The sequence below is a fragment of the Somniosus microcephalus genome, unplaced genomic scaffold, assembly GCF_052327205.1.
Source record: "Somniosus microcephalus isolate GS21.2 unplaced genomic scaffold, FLI_Smic_1.0 scaffold82, whole genome shotgun sequence".
NCBI lineage: Eukaryota > Metazoa > Chordata > Chondrichthyes > Squaliformes > Somniosidae > Somniosus > Somniosus microcephalus.
Window position 1 is genome coordinate 35,774 of NW_028225269.1, and position 24,227 is coordinate 60,000.

Below are 24,227 nucleotides of genomic sequence, written 5' to 3' on the forward strand. Positions count from 1 at the left end.
GAACCTGTCGTGGAGCGTCACTCCCCGGGACAGCACTTCAGGAAATTACAGCAAGCAGCCTGTAATGTTCTATCAATTACCTGTAATGAAACAGAACTAAATGGAAATTATAATCGGGCAGGGTGTATAATGGACGGTTGATCTGCTACCACATTTCCAAGTTAATAATCTGGGAAACTTACTCTCATCCCAACCTCCTGCTCACTACGCATTACTGTTAATATCCCACCTAGTCTAATCCCAACCTCCTGCTCACTACGCATTACTGTTAATATCCCACCTAGTCTAATCCCAACCTCCTGCTCACTGCCCATTACTGTTAATATCCCACCTAGTCTAATCCCAACCTCCTGCTCACTACCCATTACCGTTAATATCCCACCTAGTCTAATCCCAACCTCCTGCTCACTACCCATTACTGTTAATATCCCACCTAGTCTAATCCGAACCTCCTGCTCACTGCCCATTACTGTTAATATCCCACCTAGTCTAATCCCAACCTCCTGCTCGCTGCCCATTACGGTTAATATCCCACCTAGTCTAATCCCAACCTCCTGCTCACTACCCATTACCGTTAATATCCCACCTAGTCTAATCCCAACCTCCTGCTCACTACCCATTACCGTTAATATCCCACCTAGTCTAACCCCAACCGCCTGCTCACTATCCATTACCGTTAATATCCCACCTAGTCTAATCCCAACCTCCTGCTCACTACCCATTACTGTTAATATCCCACCTAGTCTAATCCCAACCTCCTGCTCACTACCCATTACTGTTAATATCCCACCGAGTCTAATCCCAACCTCCTGCTCACGACCCATTACCGTTAATATCCCACCTAGTCTAATCCCAACCTCCTGCTCACTACCCATTACCGTTAATATCCCACCTAGTCTAATCCCAACCTCCTGCTGACCGCATAATGTTTAGAATTCCAATTAGTCCAGGTGTATTCTTCTGTTCAGCCCCCATACTCCAGCATTACCTTCTATCCACGCAGCAATAGAATAGATTTTATCAAAAAAATGTTGACTTGCTTCCACAATAGTCTGTGGTTGAATTATGCTTTCTTTCTTACCACCTCGTGTGTAAATACATTTATCAACCTTCACCTCAATTCTTCAAATTAGCCTAAATATGTACCTGCTGGGCAATCAGTGGAAACTATCAGTAACTTTTTTTGATCTTAGCTATTCCGAATCTGAAGACTTGCAGCAACTCCTCACTTAATCTGCTCACCTCTAGTGGAATGAGCCCAATGTTCTCAAATCGCGCTCTCTGACAGTAACTCCACATCCCTGGGAACATCCTAGTGCAATTACACGCCAGTTTTTCCATTGCTTTTACATCCTAAACATGGAGTGTCCAAACCTGGACATAACTGGTTAAATTACCTGCCCCTGTGCTCTTGGTGTGGAACGTCACTCCCCAGGGGGGAACATGAGGAAATTGAGATTTCTCAGTCTGTAATTACCTGCCCCTGAGCTCTTGGTGTGGAACGTCACTCCCCAGGGGGGAACATGAGGAAATTGAGATTTCTCAGTCTGTAATTACCTGCCCCTGAGCTCTTGGTGTGGAACGTCACTCCCCAGGGGGGATCATGAGGAAATTGAGATTTCTCAGTCTGTAATTACCTGCCCCTGTGCTCTTGGTGTGGAACGTCACTCCCCAGGGGGAACATGAGGAAATTGAGATTTCTCAGTCTGTAATTACCTGCCCCTGTGCTCTTGGTGTGGAACGTCACTCCCCAGGGGGGAACATGAGGAAATTGAGATTACTCAGTCTGTAATTACCTGCCCCTGAGCTCTTGGTGTGGGACGTCACTCCCCAGGGGGGAACATGAGGAAATTGAGATTTCTCAGTCTGTAATTACCTGCCCCTGTGCTCTTGGTGTGGAACGTCACTCCCCAGGGGGGAACATGAGGAAATTGAGATTTCTCAGTCTGTAATATTCCGTCCACTCACTTTTTAATGGTTTGTTTCTGCACCATTTTTTTCCACTGAGTGAGTGACTGGGGGATGAAATAGTGGTAGTTTCATATTTTCGCAATCGGACAGATTTTGCGGTCGAAATAACGGTGGGGCTAACAGCGCTCACTTATTAAAGTGTAAATTGGACAGTAACTTCCAACGACTGCACATGCGGAGTTAAACACGAAAATGGTGAAGGTCCTGTCCGAGTTGCCCGGCTGCTCCCAAAGCTGCACGAGGATGGTATCTCGCCGAGAGACTCGCCATTGAAATGCATGGAACGGCGTAAAATGGCTGTACTTACCTGATAGATACACAGGAAACTCACCAGGAAAAGTCAGGGCTTGCCTACTCCAGTGTAATTATTTGTTTAACAGCGTGATCAGTCTTAACTAATGCCAAACAACCTCTCTGGCGCAGAAAATTAACTTTTACAAGTGTGGAGTCTCATTCCTTTGGATTTTAATTATTGTTGGAGCGGTATAAACAAAAATTCAATAATGTTTGTATCTTTTCTATCTGTCTCTTTTTTCGTTCCCTCTGAACATAATATAAGAAATATTAGCAGGAGTAGGCCATTTATCCCTTTGAGCGTGCTCTGCCATTCAATAAGATCATGGCTGATTTTTTACCTCATCTCCCCTTTCCTGCAATATCCCCATATCCCTTGACTCCCTTAATATTCAAAAATCTATCGATCTCTGTCTTGAATATACTCAACGACTGAGCCTCCACAGCCCTCTGGGGTAGAGAATTCCAAAGATTCACCACCCTCTGAGTGAAGAAATTTCTCCTTACCACAGCCCTAAATGGCCGACCCCTTTTTCTAAGACTGTGACCCCTGGTTGCAGACTCCCCAGCCAGGGGAAACATCCTCCCTGCATCTACACTGTCAAGCCCTGTAAGAATGTTGTATGTTTCAGTGAGATGCATTCTGAATCCAATCTTTCTTTCCCTCTCTTTATTTCACTTTCTGCAGGTGGTTTGACATTGCATTCTATATTCTAACTAAGACTTCCTGGTTCAGACTTTGTGTAAGGATTCTTCAAACTGATTGGTTAAGGAAGCATACAGTCGCTTCTCCTGTTCCCTCTGTAGAGGGTGCTGGGCGTTTTGGCTCTAATTTACACTGACGATGAAGGAACGGCGATACATGTTCAAGTCAGGATTGTATGTTACTTGAAGTGGAACTTGGAGGTGGCGGTGTTTCCATGCGGATGCTGCTCTTGTCCTTCTAGGTGGCAGAGGGCGCGGGTTTGAGAGGTGCTGTCAAAGAACCTTGGCGAACTGCTGCAGTTCTCTCTGTAAATAGCACACACTGCAATGATGGTGCACCGTTGGTGGAGGGATTGGATGTTTAAGGTGGTGGGTGGGCTGCTGATGAAGCGTATTTCTCTGTCCTGGATTGCGTGGAGCTTCTTGAGTGTTGTTGCAGCTGCACCTATCCAGGCAAGTGGCAAGTTTTCCATCACACGCCGCAGTTGTACCTTATAGGTGCAGGAAAGGCTCCTGGGTGGCCAAGGGTTGAGCCACTCGCCACAGAATCCCCAGCCTCTTACCTGCTCTAGCAGCCACGAGTTTTTTGTGGCTGGTCAATAGTAGGGATTTGACGATGGCAATGCCAAGTAATGACAAACGGACATAGTTGGACACCATGTGGGAGATGGGCATTGCCTGACACTTGTGGGGCACGACTGTTACTTGCCAATTGTCTGCCCAAGCCTAGATTTTGTCCAGGACTTGCTGCATGCGAGCATGAACCGCTTCATTATCTGACAAATTGAAAATGGAGCTGAACACTGCAATCATCAGAGAACATCTCCACTCCAGGCTTTATGATGGAGGGACGGTCATTGGCGAAGCAGCTGAAGTGGTTAGTCCGAAGACTCTACCCCGAGGAACTCCTGCAGTGATGTCCTGGTGCTGAGACGATTCTCCTCCAATAACCACACTCCATTGTGCCACACACGTCGAACACTGCCCCGAGGAACTCCTGCAGTGATGTCCTGGTGCTGAGACGATTCTCCTCCAATAACCACACTCCATTGTGCCACACACGTCGAACACTGCCCCGAGGAACTCCTGCAGTGATGTCCTGGTGCTGAGACGATTCTCCTCCAATAACCACACTCCATTGTGCCACACACGTCAAACACTGCCTTGATGTCAAGCACAGTCACTCTCACCTCACAGCTGGAATTCAGTTCTTTGGTCCATGTTTGGAGTCGATTGCTCCTGGTGGAACTCAAATTGAGCCTCGGTGAGCAGCTTATTTGTGATTAATTGCTGCTTGTTAGCAGTGTTGATAACTCCTTCCAACACTTTGATGATTGAGAGCAGGCTGATAGGGCAGTAATTGATCGGGTTGGATTTGTCCTGCTCTTTATGGACAGGACATACCTGGACAATTCTCTACATTGTCGGGCAGATTCCAGTGCTGTGGATGTACTGGAACAACTTTACTAGAGGTATGGTTAGTTCCAGAGCACAGATCTTCAACGCCACAGCCAGAATGTTGACCGGACCTTTAGCATTTGCAGTGCCCAGCTCATTCATTTGTTTCTTGATACCGAAATGTGAGGGAACTAGGCACTAAATCTCACATCTACTGTCCATTCTGGACCTTTTGTCACCTTTAGTGCTTCCTCCAAGTTGTGTTCAAAATGGAGGAGTACTGATTCATCGGCTGAGGGAGGGTGGTAGGTGGTAATCAGCAGGAGGTTTCCTTGCCAATGTTTCACCTGAACCCATGAGACTTTATAGGCTCCGGACTCAATGTTAATGATTCCCAGGGCACTTGCATCTGAGGGTATATCACTGCGCCCCACCGCTGGTGGGACAGGAAATACCGATGAATGCTGCTGGAGGTGCCTGGGACTTTGGCTAATAAATATGATTTTATAAGTATCACTGCATCACACAGTTGCTTGACTAATGTGTGGCCCACTTCTCCCTACATTGGCACAAGTCCCCAGGTGTTAATGAGGAGGGCTTTGCAGGGTTGACTGTGTCCGAATCCAATGCCGAAGCCGAGCGATCCGCCCAGTTTTATTCGTCCGTATCCTCCTTTCGAGAGGCTTTCTTGGCCATTTCAGAGGCCACCACATTGGTGAAAGACTGGATTCACGTATAGGCAAGACGAAAAGGACAATAGGTTTTACGACAATCATTAATATCAGCTTTTTATTTTGAAATGTTTCAAATTCGAATTTGAATTCAAATTCATGAAACGTCCATGATGGGATTTGAACTGTTATCTCTGGATTACTCATCCAGTAACATAACCAACACACTATCGTTCTCGATGCCTCGCCATCTCTGTGTCCATTTTCTGATTGCACCTCTGTGAAGTGCCTTTCGACGCTTTCTTTTTTGCATTAAAGGTGTTATATAAATGTAAGTTTTGATGATGAAAGTCCTGACTACACCAACCCCATTGCTGGATATATGTTCCCAGTTACCGAGGTTTCATACCGGCAGCGGATTTGTAAAATAACGGGTGTCAGACATTTCAATTACCGGGGGAAAAAGCGATTAGATTTTTCATCATTATTTTTAAGAACATAAGAAATAGGAGCAAGAGTAGGCCATTTGGCCATTCAATGAGGTCATGGCTGATCTTCTGCCTCAATTCCATTCACCGGCCCTATCGCCATATCCCTTGATGTCTTTACTAGTCAGAAATCTATCAACTTCTGTTTTGAATATTCCCAATGACTGAGCCTCCACAGTCCTCTGGGACAGAGAATTCCAAAGATTCACCACCCTCTGTGTGAAGAAAATTCTTCTCATCTCAGTCCTGAATGGCCTATCCTTTATCCTGAGGCTGTGGCCCCTGGTTCTAGACTCCCCAGCCAAGGGAAACACTCTCCCAGCATCCACCCTGTAATAATTTTGTATGCTTCAATAAGATTCCCTCTCATTCTTCTGCATTCAAGAGAATATCGGCCTAGTGTACTCAAACTCTTCTCATATGACAGTCCCACCATCCCAGGTATCAATCTCGTGAACCTTCGTTGCACTCCTTCTAAGGCAAGTTAATTCTTCCTTGGGTAAGGAGACTATAAAATTGTACACTACTCCAGGTGTGGTCTCACCAAGGCCTATATAATTGGAGTAAGACTTCTTCACTGCTGTACTCAAATTCTCTTGTAATGAAGGCCATCATACCATTTGCCTTCCTAATGGCTTGCTGCACATTCACTTTCAGTGACTAATGTACAAGGACACCAAGGTCCCTTTGAGCATCTGCATTCCCCAATCTTTCACCATTTAGGAAATACTCTGTCTTTCTGTTTTTTCTACCAAAGTGGATAACTTTATATTTATCCAGATTATATTCCATCTGCCATGTTCTCGCCCACTCACTGAGCCTGTCAAGATCCCCTTTGAAGCCTCTTCACATCCTTTTCACAACTGACACTGCCACCTAGCTTAATAGCATCAGCAAATTTGGAAATGTTACCTTTAGTACCGTCATCCAAATCATTGATCTAGATTGTGAATAGCTGGGGCCCAAGCACCGATCCTTGTGGTACCCCACTATTCACAGCCTGTCATTCTGAAAAAGCCCCATTTATCCCTACTTTGTTTTCTGTCTGTTAACCAATTCTCAATCCATGCTGGTATATTACTCACAATTCCATGTGCCCTAATTTTGTTCACCAACCTCTTGTGTGGGACCTTATCGAAGGCCTTCTGAAAATCCAGATACACCACATCTTCCGGTTCCCCTTTGTCTACTCCACTAGTTACATCCTCAAAAGAACTCCAATATTTTTGTCAAACAGGATTTCATTTTCATAAATCCATGTTGACACTGCCCAATCTTACTATTAGTTTCTAAGTACCCAGTTATTGCATCCTTTATAATAGATTCCAGCATTTTCTCAACAAAACATGTGAGGCTAACAGGCCTGTAGTTCCCAGTGTTTTCTCTCTCCCTTCTTTCTTAAATAGCAGGGTTACATTTGCTGTCCTCCAATCTGCAGGAACCGTTCCAGAACCTATATAATTTTGGAAGATGACAACTAATGCGTCCACTATTCCAATGGCCACCTCTGTCAAAACCCTAGGATGTAGGTCATCTGGTCCTTGGAATTTATTGACTTTTAGTCCCATTAATTTTGCTAGTACAGTACTGTTTTTTTTTTACTAATAATTTCTTTAAGTTCCTCATTCTCGCCATACCCTTGGATTCTCGTATTTCTGGGAGGTTTTTTATGTCTTCCTCCGTGAAGACAGAAACAAAGTGTTTATTTAATTTCTCTGCCATTTCCTCATTCCCCATTATAAACTCTCCCGTCTCTGATTGTAAAGGACCTACATTTACCTTTGCCAGTCTTTTCCTTTTCACATACCTATAGAAGCTTTTACAATCCATTTTTATATTTTTCGCTAGTTTGTGCTCATATTCCATTTTCCCTTTCTTTATCAATTTCTTGGTCCCCCTTTGCTGATTTCTAAAAAGACCCCAATCCTCAGGCTGACTGCTTTTTCTGGCAACTTTATAAGCTTCCTCCTTTGATTTAATACTAGCTTTAATTTATTTTGTTAGCCATGGTTGGATCACTTCCTTTTGGGTTTTTATGCCCTAGAGCAATATATGTTTGTTGCAAATTATGCATTAGTTCCTTGAATGTTAGCCATTGTATGTCCACCTTCATACCTTTTAGTGTAGTCTCCCAATCTACCATGGCCAACTTGTCCCTCATACCCTTGTAGTTTCCTCTGTTTAGATTGAAGACCTTAGTTTCAGATTGGACTACATCACACTCAAACTTAATGTAAAATTCAATCATATTCTGGTCACTTGTCCCTAAAAGCCCCTTTGCCACAAGATTATTGATTAGCCCTTTCTCATTACACAGTACCAGATCCAGAATAGCCTTTTCCCTGGTTGGTTCCTCCACATACTGATCCAGGAAACAATCTCGCATGCATTCCAAAAATTCATCCTCCACACCGTTGGTGGTAATTTGATTTGCCCAGTCAATATGTAGATTAAAGTCCCCCATAATTACCGTATTGCCCTTGTTACATGCACTTCTAATCTCCTGATTGATACTGTGCCCTACATTACCACTACTGTTTCGTGGCCTATACACAACTCCCACCTATCTTTTCCGCCCTTTGCTGTTTCTTAGCTCCACCCAAACTGATTCCAGTTCTACATCACGATCTGTCAAGCCAAGATCTTTTATCTCTATCGTACCGATCTCATCCCTTATTAACAGCGCTACACCACCTCCTTTACCTTTTTGTCTGTCCTTCCTAAATGTTGAGTACCCTGGATCATTCAGTTCCCAGCTTTTGTTACCCTGCAACCATGTCTCTGTAATGGCAATGATATCATACCCATTTACTTCTATTTGTGCCATTAATTCATCCACCTTGTTGCGAATGCTACGTGCATTTAGATTATGTGCCTTCAGCTTTGCCTGTTTAATATTTTTCTGCACTTTGACCCTCTTTACTGTTGGCCTTTATTTCTGCTCCCTACTAGTTTTGCTGACTACTTTTCTAACTTGCATTTCCAGCTTTGTTTCTCTCCGTTCCGGGCCCACACTAAGGTTCCCAGCCCACTGACAAACTAGTTTAAACCCTTCCCAACAGCATTAGCAAACCCCCTGCGAGGATATTGGTCCCAGTTCTGCTGAGGTTTAACCCTTCCAGCTTGTACAGGTCCCACCTTCCCCAGAATCGGTCCCAATGCCTCAGGAATTTAAATCCCTGCTTCTTACACCATCTCTCCAGCCATGCGTTCATCTGGTCTATTCTCCTATTTCTGCTCTCGCTAGCACGTGCCACTGGGAGTAATCCTGAGATTACTACTTTTGAGGTCCGGCTTTTTAATTTATTTCCTAGCTCCATATATTCTGCTTGCAGGACCTCGTCCCTCTTTCTGCCTGTGTTGGTACCGATACGGACCACGACCTCTGGCTGTTCACCCTCCCCCTTCAGAATGTCCTGCAGCCGCTCAGTGACATCCTTGATCCTGGCACCAGGGAGGCAACATACCATCCTGGAGTCACGTCTGCAGCCACAGGAAAGTCTATCGGTTCCCCAACTGATAGAATCCCCTATCACTATTTCTCTCCCACTCTTTTTCCTCCACTCCTGTGCAGCGGAGCCACTTGTAGTGCCACGGCCTTGATTCTTGCTGCATTCCCCTGAGAAACCGTCTCCCCCAGCAGTATCCAAAACGGAAAATCTGTTGGAGAGGGAGATGGACCCAGGGGACTCCTTCACTGCCTTCCTAGTTCTTTTACTCTGTCTGGTGGTCACCAATTCTCTGTCTGTCTGTGCACTCTTTACCTGTGGTGTGACCACATCGTTCTCCGTGCTATCTGCGAAGATCTCAGCCTCGTGGATGTCACACTGTGGCTCCAGCCGCTGCTCCAGATCCAAAATGCGGATTTCGAGTAGCTGCAGCTGGAGACACTTCCCGCTGATGTGTTCGCCCTGGACACCGAAAGTGTCCCTGACTTCCCACATAGCATAGGAGGAGCACTCCACGCTGCCGAGCTGCCCTGCCATGTCCTACCCTTAATTTACTCCCTTTACTTCTGCTAAATTAAAGAATATTAAATACACTAGGGACCTTACTTCACTTTAAACACTATGGGGTTAATTTTCTGGCCGCCGTTGGGCGGCTTTTCATGCGGCCGGGGGCCGGGAATCGCCGATTCCCCACGCCCTGCTTCAATCCCGGCCGCCGCTGGCGGGACTGGTCGTCGGAGCACTAATCAGCAATTACCAGCTTGTTGAGGTAGTTTCTCCGGGGCCGTTGCAACTTTGGGGCTTTCCCCACCTGAAACCCGCCTGCGGGGAACCCCGCTGCTGAGAGCTGGCGTGAAGCTTGCCGGCTTGCTTGCTGTCAGCTGCAGGTCAATGGAGAAGCTGCGATTTAAAGGGACAGCACTTGTATGTTGAAGGACCTTGCTGCAGGTTTGGGGCTACTTCTTCAAGGCTTAGGCACAGCTGTGGAAGGTTGCATCCTCACACACTTCTCCAATGCCATCTCCTGGGAAGCCCCTCTCGCCACCCTCACTCAGCGCTTCCTCAGCGGAGGCATCTACGAGAAGCATGGGACGCCTTTTTTTCCTTCCCTTCTTTCCATTGGAGGATCTCCAGCAGCAGAGGCGGCAGCAGCAGAACCAGGAACAGCAGGATGAGCACCAGGAGCACTAGGCTGCTGCTCACTCACCTGAAGCTGCACAGGCCAGAAGGGGCCAGCGCTTGGAAGTGGCTTGAGAGCACCCTGCTGTGCTTTAGGGGGCCATGGGGACCTGTTTCTGCACTGGCAGTCCTACTCAGAAGGACTTCCATGAAGATCTGGTTTCTCTGTTCAAGAGATGTCATTTTCTTATGAGCACTCGCCATGTTTTCCGTACCCTGGCGAGTTATCTCCTCCATGGAGGTTACCAACCTTTCCATGGTGATGCGTTCATGCACCAATGACTCCACAAAGGCTCTGCTCATGGTCGCTATGGACTCCTCCATTCGCTCCACACTCGCAGCGACCCTGGACACAAAACCTGCCAGAGACTCCTGCATCTGTGCATGGCGATCCATCAGCTCTTCTCTTGCGGATGGACCCAGAGGCAGAGGGTCAACATGCAGCGTAGCTGAGCTCAGCTGGCAGAGTCCTGCGCCCTCCGATGAGGACTCTCCACTGCTGTCCCTGTCTCCAGAATCTGCTGAGGCTCACTTGTGAGCTGTGAAACACCAGGTGACAACACTACTTTATGTCCTGAAGGTCCCCCCGAAGTGTGAGTGTCTGCGCTGGTGCTGGGTGCGCTTACTTTTGCTGACGCTGCGCCATCAGAGGTTGGAGCTTCCTCTGAGGAGTCTGGCTGCACAGCCTCTTCCTCCTCCACAGTGAGGACGGGGGCTCTGGATGGTACTGTGGGGGAGTAAAGGAAGGAGTTAGGGATGTGATGCTAAGGTTCTTCTGGTGACCCCCAGCGAGTTGGCATCTGCTGACACCTGCATCCATGCAGCATTGGTCTCAGTGGGAGGCCTCTTCCTCCCTGACCTAGGGAAGAGGACCTCCCTGTGGGCCCTAACCCCATCCAATAATGCCTGCAGTGAAGCCTCGTCGAATTTGGAGGCAGCTCGAGGTCTGGCACTGCCCACAGCTGCTGCAGGCTCCTCTGCCATCCTGTATGGTTCGTTTGGAAGCCTTCAAAGGATGCAGTGTTTGCTGTGGACCTTGAAAGCACCACGAATGATGACATGCATACTGTGGGGATTTCTGACTCGAATTGGACAATTAGCAAGGCTTCCCACATGCTGGGAATTAATTGGCCACTTGAGGGAAAATTGCGTGGAGCTGGCTGACACTTTTTTATGTGTGTCAGAAACCCCACATGCGGGGAAACCCGACCATTCCCCACACAAGCTGAAAATCGGGGCCGACTTACTCTAAACTAGAAACCTTACTTTTACTTTAACGTGTGGACTGAAGAAATATTTACAAGGTCCTACTTACCAATCCGCTCCTTCCATGGTTGAGACGTTACTTTAGCGGTTTTGCAGTTGTTGTTTGACTGCTCCCACTCTTGGATTCTTTCCTGGGTTTAAATAAGAACCAACTCCTACAGAGTGAAAAGTTAGGGAAAGCAAAGGGGAACCAAGGGAGCTCCTCCTTCGACTCCTCACGCATCTAACTCCCTCACTCACCCAACTCTCAGCACTCTGTTCAAACCGCACTTTGTGCAGAACGCACTGCGAAGTCTGTTTTTATAGGCCGAATTTCCCTAATTAACTGCCTTCAGCTGCTTTGAATTATCCTCTGCCTCTGGGGCTGCTGACTCCTTTCAGGTCCGCTGTCCTCGGCCTCCTGCGCTCTTTATCCTCTGCCTTCTCCGGGACTGCCGACTCCTTTCAGGCCCGCTGTCCTCGGCCTCCCGCGCTCTTTATCCTCTACATTCTCCGGGACTGCCGATTCCATTCAGCTCCGCTGTCCTCGGCCTCCTGCGCTCTTTATCCTCTGCCTTCTCCGGGCCTGCCGACTCCTTTCAGGTCCGCTGTCCTCGGCCTCCTGCGCTCTTTATCCTCTGCCTTCTCCAGTGCTGCCGGCTCCTTTCAGGTCCGCTGTCCTCGGCCTCCTGCGCTCTTTGTCCTCTGCCTTCTCCAGTGCTGCCGACTCCTTTCAGGTCCGCTGTCCTCAGCCTCCCGCGCTCTTTATCCTCTGCCTTCTCCGGGCCTGCCGACTCCTGTCAGGTCCGCTGTCCTCAGCCTCCCGCGCTCTTTATCCTCTACATTCTCCGGGGCTGCCGACTCCTGTCAGGTCCGTTGTCCTCGGCCTCCCGCGCTCTTTATCCTCTACATTCTCCGGGCCTGCCGACTCCTTTCAGCTCCGCTGTCCTCGGCCTCCCGCGCTCTTTATCCTCTGTCTTCTCCGGGTCTCCCGACTCCTTTCAGGTCCGCTGTCCTCGGCCTCCCGCGCTCTTTATCCTCTACATTCTCCGGGACTGCCGACTCCATTCAGCTCCGTTGTCCTCGACCTCCCGTGCTCTTTATCCTCTGCCTTCTCCGGGATTGCCGACTCCTTTCAGCTCCGCTGTCCTCGGCCTCCCGCGCTCTTTATCGTCTGCCTTCTCCGGTGCCGACTCCTTTCAGGTCCGCTGTCCTCGGCCTCCCGCGCTCTTTATCGTCTGCCTTCTCCGGTGCCGACTCCTTTCAGGTCCGTTGTCCTCGACCTCCCGCGCTCTTTATCGTCTGCCTTCTCCGGTGCCGACTCCTTTCAGGTCCGTTGTCCTCGACCTCCCGCGCTCTTTATCGTCTGCCTTCTCCGGTGCCGACTCCTTTCAGGTCCACTGTCCTCGGCCTCCCGCGCTCTTTATCGTCTGCCTTCTCCGGTGCCGACTCCTTTCAGGTCCACTGTCCTCGACCTCCCGCGCTCTTTATCGTCTGCCTTCTCCGGTGCCGACTCCTTTCAGGTCCGTTGTCCTCGACCTCCCGCGCTCTTTATCGTCTGCCTTCTCCGGTGCCGACTCCTTTCAGGTCCACTGTCCTCAGCCTCCCGCGCTCTTTATCCTCTGCCTTCTCCGGGCCTGCCGACTCCATTCAGGTCCGCTGTCCTCGGCCTCCCGCGCTCTTTATCCTCTGCCTTCTCCGGGACTGCCGACTCCTTTCAGGTCCGCTGTCCTCGGCCTCCTGCGCTCTTTATCCTCTGCCTTCTCCGGGATTGCCGACTCCTTTCAGGTCCGCTGTCCTCGGCCTCCTGCGCTCTTTATCCTCTGCCTTCTCTGGTGCCGACTCCTTTCAGGTCCGTTGTCCTCGGCCTCCCGCGCTCTTTATCCTCTGCCTTCTCCGGGATTGCCGACTCCTTTCAGGTCCGCTGTCCTCGGCCTCCTGCGCTCTTTATCCTCTACATTCTCCGGGACTGCCGACTCCATTCAGCTCCGTTGTCCTCGACCTCCCGCGCTCTTTATCCTCTGCCTTCTCCGGTGCCGACTCCTTTCAGGTCCGCTGTCCTCGGCCTCCCGCGCACTTTATCCTCTGCCGACTCCTTTCAGGTCCACTGTCCTCGGCCTCCCGCGCACTTTATCCTCTGCCGACTCCTTTCAGGTCCGCTGTCCTCGGCCTCCCGCTCCCTTTATCCTCTGCCTTCTCTGGTGCTGACTCTTTTCAGGTCGATGGGTCAATTCTCCGGCCCTATACATCAACGGTGATTATTTCGATCAGTTGGCCTAATTTCTCAGGCAAATGAAGTTCTGACTTGCTGCTGTTTTATTTCTATTAAATCACAAAGTATGACAGCAGGATAAAATGTGAGAAACGAGTGTATCATATCGTCAATCAATAACCTGATGTCATGTTTGACACTGAAGGACAGAGTAAACTAATCAGATTACAGCTGCTGCAGATTCTCAGTGATTCCTCGCTCTCCGAGAACTACAATTCATTCCAGTTCTTTGCCATTAATGAGTGAATCAAGATGTTTACAGAATATTTAGCCCCTGTTCAGAATGGATCGGTACCCGCCCCAGCGACTGCTTCCTCTGCTCAAAACAACTGGGAGGTCCCAACTCTGAACACATCCTTTCCTTCTCATTCTCAGTGTTTATCTTTCACTCCGCTCCTCAATCCATTCATTACCATTCTTTACAGAAAGTCACTGATCTCGTGGAGAAGGGAAACCGGGCGGACAGTTCCAAACTTCTCCTAAATCTGGTGATGGAGAAAGGCTCTCGGGCTCGAAGGACGATGTGGGAATCCTTTGTGAAAATGCGCAATGGGGTACCAAAGCTGGACAAAATACTGAAAGAAATGCAGGAACTTGGTACGGTGAACTCCGATATTGCATGCAATTTCAAATTCAAAGAAAGCATGATTTGCTCTAATATGTAACAGATATGATTTCATGAATGCTAATTGATTTAAACAGGTTCCGATCCATTTGATTACATGAACATCGCACAAGGTTTATCCGAAGTATCCAGTCAGCTGAAAGGTAAGTGACGACGGAGATTTGAAAACATTTATTTCACACCTGAGAATCAGAATGATTGGCTGTAACCGTTTGTTTAGAGGTTTTCAATCTGGAAATCAGAAGTTGAAAGCCAGGAAAAATAGGATTGGACATCATTTAGATTTATCATCAATCCAAAGCTATTCTGTATAGGTTCAAATTACAAATCAGGACATTTCTGAAGTTCCTGTAAATATGCGAACGTGACATCATTTCACTAAATCCATCTGCTGATCTCTTAGTTGTGAAACCCCATACACACCTGGCAAGATCCTGATACACTAGGAAACCCCATACACACCTGGCAGGATCCTGATACACTGGGAAACCCCATACACACCTGGCAGGATCCTGATACACTGGGAAACCCCATACACAGCTGGCAGGATCCTGATACACTGGGAAACCCCATACACACCTGGCAAGATCGTGATACACTAGGAAACCCCATACACACCTGGCAGGATCCTGATACACTGGGAAACCCCATACACACCTGGCAAGATCCTGATACACTAGGAAACCCCATACACACCTGGCAGGATCCTGATACGCTGTGAAACCCCATACACACCTGGCAGGATCCTGATACGCTGTGAAACCCCATACACACCTGGCAGGATCCTGATACACTGTGAAACCCCATACACACCTGGCAGGATCCTGATACACTGTGAAACCCCATACACACCTGGCAGGATCCTGATGCACTGGGAAACCCTATACACACCTGGCAGGATCCTGATACGCTGTGAAACCCCATACACACCTGGCAGGATCCTGATACGCTGTGAAACCCCATACACAGCTGGCAAGATCCTGATACACTGGGAAACCCCATACACACCTGGCAGGATCCTGATACGCTGTGAAACCCCATACACAGCTGGCAAGATCCTGATATGCTGTGAAACCCCATACACAGCTGGCAGGATCCTGATACGCTGTGAAACCCCATACACAGCTGGCAAGATCCTGATACACTGGGAAACCCCATACACACCTGGCAGGATCCTGATACACTGTGAAACCCCATACACGGCTGGCAGGATCCTGATACACTGGGAAACCCCATACACACCTGGCAGGATCCTGATACACTGTTATACCCCATACACACCTGGCAGGATCCTGATATGCTGTGAAACCCCATACACACCTGGCAGGATCCTGATACGCTGTGAAACCCCATACACAGCTGGCAAGATCCTGATACACTGGGAAACCCCATACACACCTGGCAGGATCCTGATACGCTGTGAAACCCCATACACAGCTGGCAAGATCCTGATACGCTGTGAAACCCCATACACAGCTGGCAGGATCCTGATACGCTGTGAAACCCCATACACAGCTGGCAAGATCCTGATACACTGGGAAACCCCATACACAGCTGGCAGGATCCTGATACGCTGTGAAACCCCATACACACCTGGCAGGATCCTGATATGCTGTGAAACCCCATACACAGCTGGCAGGATCCTGATACGCTGTGAAACCCCATACACACCTGGCAGGATCCTGATATGCTGTGAAACCCCATACACAGCTGGCAGGATCCTGATACACTGTGAAACCCCATACACACCTGGCAGGATCCTGATATGCTGTGAAACCCCATACACAGCTGGCAGGATCCTGATACGCTGTGAAACCCCATACACACCTGGCAGGATCCTGATATGCTGTGAAACCCCATACACAGCTGGCAAGATCCTGATACGCTGTGAAACCCCATACACAGCTGGCAGGATCCTGATACACTGGGAAACCCCATACACAGCTGGCAGGATCCTGATACACTGGGAAACCCCATACACAGCTGGCAGGATCCTGATACACTGGGAAACCCCATACACAGCTGGCAGGATCCTGATACACTGGGGAAACCCCATACACACCTGTCAGGATCCTGATACACTGGGAAACCCCATACACAGCTGGCAGGATCCTGATACACTGGGGAAACCCCATACACACCTGGCAGGATCCTGATACACTGTGAAACCCCATACACACCTGGCAGGATCCTGATACACTGTGAAACCCCATACACACCTGGCAGGATCCTGATACACTGTGGAACCGCATACACACCTGGCAGGATCCTAATACACTGTGCAATCCCATACACACCTGGCAGGATCCTGATACACTGTGAAACCCCATACACACCTGCAAGAATCCGGTTACACTCTGAAACCCCATACACACCTGGCAGGATCCTGATACACTCTGAAACCCCATACACACCTGGCAGGATCCTGATACACTGTGAAACCCCATACACACCTGGCAGGATCTTGGTATACTGTGAAACCCCATACACACCTGGCAGGATCTTGGTATACTGAGAAACCCCTACACACCTGGCAGGATCCTGATACACTGTGAAACCCCTACACACCTGGCAGGATCCTGATACACTGTGAAACCCCATACACACCTGGCAGGATCCTGAAACACTCTGAAACCCCATACACACCTGGCAGGATCCTGATACACTGTGAAACCCCATACACACCTGGCAGGATCCTGATACACTGTGAAACCCTATACACACTTGGCAGGATCCTGATACGCTGTGAAACCCCATACACACCTGGCAGGATCCTGATACGCTGTGAAACCCCATACACAGCTGGCAGGATCCTGATACGCTGTGAAACCCCATACACAGCTGGCAAGATCCTGATACGCTGTGAAACCCCATACACGGCTGGCAGGATCCTGATACACTGGGAAACCCCATACACACCTGGCAGGATCCTGATATGCTGTGAAACCCCATACACACCTGGCAGGATCCTGATACGCTGTGAAACCCCATACACAGCTGGCAAGATCCTGATACACTGGGAAACCCCATACACACCTGGCAGGATCCTGATACGCTGTGAAACCCCATACACAGCTGGCAGGATCCTGATACGCTGTGAAACCCCATACACAGCTGGCAAGATCCTGATACACTGGGAAACCCCATACACAGCTGGCAGGATCCTGATACGCTGTGAAACCCCATACACACCTGGCAGGATCCTGATACGCTGTGAAACCCCATACACAGCTGGCAGGATCCTGATATGCTGTGAAACCCCATACACACCTGGCAGGATCCTGATATGCTGTGAAACCCCATACACAGCTGGCAAGATCCTGATACGCTGTGAAACCCCATACACAGCTGGCAGGATCCTGATACACTGGGAAACCCCATACACAGCTGGCAGGATCCTGATACACTGGGAAACCCCATACACACCTGTCAGGATCCTGATACACTGGGAAACCCCATACACAGCTGGCAGGATCCTGATACACTGGGGAAACCCCATACACACCTGGCAGGATCCTGATACACTGTGAAACCCCATACACACCTGGCAGGATCCTGATACACTGTGAAACCCCATACACACCTGGCAGGATCCTGATACACTGTGAAACCCCATACACACCTGGCAGGATCCTAATACACTGTGCAATCCCATACACACCTGGCAGGATCCTGATACACTGTGAAACCCCATACACACCTGCAAGAATCCGGTTACACTCTGAAACCCCATACACACCTGGCAGGATCCTGATACACTCTGAAACCCCATACACACCTGGCAGGATCCTGATACACTGTGAAACTCCATACACACCAGGCAGGATCCTGATACACTGTGAAACCCCATACACACCTGGCAGGATCTTGGTATACTGTGAAACCCCATACACACCTGGCAGGATCTTGGTATACTGAGAAACCCCTACACACCTGGCAGGATCCTGATACACTGTGAAACCCCTACACACCTGGCAGGATCCTGATACACTGTGAAACCCCATACACACCTGGCAGGATCCTGAAACACTCTGAAACCCCATACACACCTGGCAGGATCCTGATACACTGTGAAACCCCATACACACCTGGCAGGATCCTGATACACTGTGAAACCCCATACACACCTGGCAGGATCCTGATACACTGTGAAACCCCATACACACCTGGCAGGATCCTTATTTACTGTGAAACCCCATACACACCTGGCAGGATCCTGATGCACCGTGAAACCCCATACACACCTGGCAGGATCCTGATACACTGTGAAACCCCATACACACCTGGCAGGATCCTTATTTACTGTGAAACCCCATACACATCTGGCAGGATCCTGATGCACCGTGAAACCCCATACACACCTGGCAGGATCCTGATACACTGTGAAACCCCATACACACCTGGCAGGATCCTTATTTACTGTGAAACCCCATACACATCTGGCAGGATCCTGATGCACCGTGAAACCCCATACACACCAGGCAGGATCCTGATACACTGTTATACCCCACACACACCAGGCAGGATCCTGATACACTGTGAAACCCCATACACACCTGGCAGGATCCTGATACACTGTGAAACCCTATACACACCTGGCAGGATCCTGATACACTGTGAAACCTCATACACACCTGGCAGGATCCTGATACACTGTGAAACCCTATACACACCTGGCAGGATCCTGATACACTGTGAAACCTCATACACACCTGGCAGGATCCTGATACACTGTGAAACCCTATACACACCTGGCAGGATCCCGATATACTGTGAAACCCCATACACACCTGGCAGGATCCTGATACACTGTGAAGACACATAAAAAAAACCTGGTTATGCTGAAAGATTTAGATGAGGGTAGGCGGGAGGAGGCTCGAGTGGAGCATAAACGCTGGCATGGACTGGTTGGGCCGAATGGACTGTTTCTGTGCCGTATAGCCTATGTAATCCTACGTAATGATTAGATACAGCAAATGACCATTTGTCCCAAATGAGCATTTCTCTATTTTTGAGATGAACCCAACTACCCCTCCTCTCAGTGTATCCACAGAATCACATTTACTTTTCTCCGTACTCCCCTATCACTGCCCCTTTATTGTCCTTGCCTGATTACTATTACCCCGCTCTATTACCCTTTGGGTAAAAAAGTTACCTTGGTTTCCCTTCTTACTTCTGACATTCAATTTTCTCGGTTACTAATTAATTTGTAAATGTGAGCCTGTTTCCTGCACTAATGTCGTGTATGGGGTTTCACGGTGCATCAGGATCCTGCCAGGTGTGTATGGGGTTTCACAGTAAACAGAAGTCTCGTGCCCAAACAAAGTATATCAAACCCTCTCAACCTAAATGAATAATCTTTTTCATTCCCCTCTAACTTCAGAATGACATTAACCTTCACCAGTGATCAGGTGACTGTGGAAGTGGAGTTAATACACCAGATAACCAGAGTCCTGAAGCAACAGCAAATTACCTCCTGATCTTTCACAGTCTGTCTCTCGCTCAGTGGCCACAATACCACAGATAACATGTACGAGTCCTGATATAAGAACAGTGGATTTCTGTTGAGGATCGGAGAGGATTAAAGAGGGAATTCCAGAGCTTAGGGCCAAGGAAGCTGAAAAAAGGCTGGCAATGATGAAAATCTGGGCCCCGCAAGAGGCCAGAATTGGAGGAGTGCAGAGATCTCGGGTTGTCGGGCTGGGGGATGCTACAGGGATTGGCAGGGTGAGGTTATGGAGGGATCGAAATGCAAAAACGAGAATTTTTAAAATGAGGGATTGCCGGAAGCGTGGAGCCAATGTAGGTCAGTGAGGACAGGGGTGATGGGTGAACGGGACTTGGGGCAAGTTAGGTTAGTGGCAGCAGAGTTTTGAATGACCTCAAGTTTCTGAAGGGTGCAAGGTGGGAGGCCGACCAAGAGCGCTTTGGAATAGGGAGGCTGAGCAGGAGAGGGTTGGAGTTGTTCATCTGGAGGTAACGAAGGCATTGGTGTGGGTTTCAGCAGCAGATGAGCTGAGGCAAGGGCGGAGACGGCCAATATTATGGAGTTGGAAGTAGGTCTTGGTGATGGAGAGGATATGGGGTTGGAATCTCAGTTAAGGATCAAATAGTCCGCCGAAGGGAACTTACTCCGCTTCCCAGTCTGTCCATCACCCAATGCACACAATATCCTTTTTAACATGCCCAAGGTCTGATAAAGTAATAGTGGGCTTCTGACCATTCACAGTCTGTCCCTCTTCCACAGCTATCCAATGTCCTATTTCCCATTTCTGAAGATTGTAAGCACCACTGACTGTGTGAATGATTGATCCACTAGAAGTCTACTGTCTTATAACCTGGATCATGTGTGGATTTGTAATGACCTTAAGAAACAGGGGCAGGAGGAGGCCATTTGACCATTCGAGCCTGCTCTGCCTTTCAATAAGATCATGGTTGTTCTTCTACCTCATCTCCACTTTCCTGCACTATCCCCATATCCCTTGATTCCCTTAATATTCAAAAATCTATCGATCTCTGTCTTGAAAATACTCCGACTGAGCCTCCACAGCCCTCTGGGGTAGAGAATTCCAAAGATTCACAACCCTCTGAGTGAACAAGTGTCTCCTCATCTCAGTCCTAAATGGTCGCCTCTTATTCTGAGACTGTGACCCCTGGTTCTGGACTCCCCAGCGAGGAGAATCATCCTCCCTGCATCTACCCTACCAAGCCCTGTAATAATTATCTATGTTTCAATGAGATCACCTCTCACTCTTCTGAACTCTAGAGAATATAGGCCTAGTCTACTCAATCTCTCCTCATAGAACAATCCCCCCATCCCAGGAACCAGGCTGGAGAACCTTTGTTGCACTCTCTATGGCAAGTATATCCTTCCTTAGGTAAGGAGACCAAAACTGTACAAAATACTCCAGGCGTGGTCTCACCAGGGCTCTATATAACTGCAGTAAGATGTCTTTACTCTTATACTCAAATCCTCTTGTAATAAAGGCCAACATACCATTTGCTTTCCTAATTGCTTGCTGTACCTGCATGTTAAATTTCTGATTTGTGTACAGGGACACCCAGGTCCCTCTGAACACCAACATTTCCCAATCTCTCACCATTTAAAAAAATTCTGCTTTTCTATTTTTCCTACCAAAATGGACAAATTCACATTTCTCCACATTTATTCCATGTGACATGTTCTTGCCAACGCACTTAGCCTGTCTATATCCCATTGAAGCCTTCTTGCATCCTTCTCACAACTTACATTCCCATCCAGCATTGAATCATCAGCAAACTTAGATATATTACATTTGGTCCCCTCATCCAAATCATTTATGTAGATTGTGAATAGCTGAAGCACAAGCCCTGATACTTGCGGTACCCCACTAGTTACCTGACTGCCAACCAGAAAATGACCCATTCATTCCTACTCTCTTCTGTCCGTTAACCAATCCTCAATTCATGCTAGTATATTACCCCCAATCCCACGAACCCTAATTTTGTTTAATAACCTCTTGTATGGCACCTTATCGAATGCCTTCTGAAAATCCAAATACACCACATCCACTGGTTCCCCCTTATCTATTCTGCTAGTTACAACCTCAAAAAACGAACACATTTGGCAAACACGATTTCCCTTTCATAAATCCGTGTTGACTGCACAATCCTATTATTATTTTCTAAGTGCGATGTTACCACTTCCTTAATAATAGATTCTATCATGTTCCCTACGACTGATGTCAGTTCCCCATTTTCTCTCTCCCTCCTTTCTTAAATAGTGGGATTACATTTGCTACCTTCCAATTCGCGGGAACCATTCTAGAATCAGTGGCATTTTGGAAAATGGCATCCAGTCCATCCACTATCTCTATAGCCACCTCTTTCAAAACCCTAGGATGTAGGCCATCGGGTCCAAGGGATTTATCTGCTTTCAGTCCCATTAATTTATCCAGTAGTTTTTTTTACTAATACTAATTTCTTTCAGTTCCTCATTCTCACTGGAACCTTGGTTCTCCACTATTTCCGGGAAGTTTTTGCATTTTTCTTCCGTGAGGAGAGACACAAAGCATTTGTTTAATTTCTCTGCCATTTCCTTATTCCCCATTATAATTTCTCCTGCCTCAGCCTGTAAAGGACCCACATTTACTTTCGCAAATCTTTCCCTTTTTACATAACTAGAGCTGATTTTTCAGTCTGTTTTTATGTCTCTCGCTAGTTTACTCTCATAATCTATTTTCCCTTTTATCAGTTTCTGGTCCTTCTTTGCTAAATTCTAAAATACACTCAAACCTCGGGCTTACTACACTTTTTGGCAACAATATAAGCATCTTCCTTTGATCTAATACTATCTTCAACGTCTCCTGTTAGCCACAGTAGGAACACTTTTCCTGTGGGGTTCTTGTGTCTTAAAGGAATGTATATTTGTTGTAAATTATGTATTAATTCTTTAAATGCTAGCCGTTGCTTGTCCACTGTCATAGTTTTTAATGTAGTTTCCCAATCTACATTAGCCAACTCATTCCTCATAACTATGTAGTTTGCTTTGTTTAGATTTAAGACCCTATTTCCAGATTTAACAAAATCACTTTTAAACTCAACATAAAATTCTATCATATTATGGTCACTCTTCCCTAAAGGTCACTTTACTACAAGGTTATTAATTAATCCTTTCTTATTGCACAATACTAGATCTAAACTAGTCTGTTCCCTAGTTGGTTCCTCAACATACTGATCTTCAAACCTAACTTGCATACATTCTGTGAATGCGTCCTCCACAGTATTACTGCAAATCTGGTTTGCTCAGTCTATATGTAGATTAAAGGCCCCCATGATTATTGTATTACCATTGTTACATTCGCCTCTAATTTCCTGATTTGTACTCTGCCCTACGTTACAACTACTGTTTGGGGGCCTATACACAACTCCCACCAATGTGTTCAACCCTTGCTGTTTCTTAGCTCCACCCAGACTGATTCTACTTCTTGATTTTCGGAGGTAAGATCCTTTCTCTCTACTGTCTTTATCCCATCCTTTATTATCAGGGCTAACCCTCCTCCTTTTCCATTTTGCTTAACTCTTCTAAAAGTTAAGTATCCTGAAATATTTAGTTCCCAACCTTGGCCACTTGGCAACCACATCTCCGTTGTGGCTGTTAGATCAAACCTGTTCATTTCTGTCTGCAGTATTAATTCATCTATTTTGTCGTGAATGCTTCGCGCATTCAGATATAGTGCCTTTAGCTTTGACTTATTTCTATTTTTCCCTGATGTCACCTTAGTCACTGATGCCTTATTACCTTTGTTTCTCTCTCCCATCCTGACGCACTGCTTATTTTTACCCAAAACTCTACTCTGTTCTAGAGCCTTGACATTTCTCGCACTGCTTTTAAACTTACTCTTTCCTGAAGCCTCCCACCCCCCCCTTCATTAGTTTAATGCCCTGTCTACTGCCCTAGTTATTCGGTTCACCAGGGCACTGGTCCAGCCCTGTTTAAGTGGCGCCCGTCCCAAAGGAACGGCGCCCGTCCCAAAGGAACAGCTCCCTCTTTCCTCAGTACTGGTGCCACTGCCCCATAAATTAAAAACCCTTCCTCCCACACCACTCGTTGAGCCACACAGTTAAACCTCTATTCTGTTTGTCCCTATGCCAATTTGCGTGGGGCTCAGGTACCAATCCAGAGATTATTACCTTTGAGGTTCTGTTTCTTAATTTGGATCCTAGCTTCTCAAGCTCCATCAGCAGAACCTCTTTCCTAGTTATACCTATGTCTTTGGTTCCTACGTGGACCACGACAACTGGATCCTCCCACTCCAAGTTCTTCTCCAGCCGTGAGGAGATGTCAATAGTAAAGGGCAGGCCGGAAAGTATTAACCATCAGAGGTAAAAGTCATATCATTGAAACCTGCATGTTCAGTGAATATTAGAATCAAGTGAGGATTTGAAACA

At 47.6% G+C, this 24,227-nt stretch overlaps 1 protein-coding gene across 14 annotated transcripts in view; it reads left to right on the forward strand.

The window, feature by feature from the left end:
- Nucleotides 1-24,227, forward strand: part of LOC147083112 (NACHT, LRR and PYD domains-containing protein 3-like) — an 82,589-nt gene that overhangs the window by 34,778 nt on the left and 23,584 nt on the right. For all 14 annotated transcript variants that reach the window (XR_015075983.1, XR_015075984.1, XR_015075981.1 and 11 more), the window contains 2 exons: nt 14,098-14,269; nt 14,375-14,440. Coding sequence is in view for 8 of the 14 variants with exons in the window: in XM_085980252.1 (XP_085836378.1) it covers nt 14,098-14,269; nt 14,375-14,440 (238 nt within the window). In the remaining 6 variants the exon portion in view is untranslated. The remainder of the gene's footprint in view (nt 1-14,097; nt 14,270-14,374; nt 14,441-24,227) is intronic.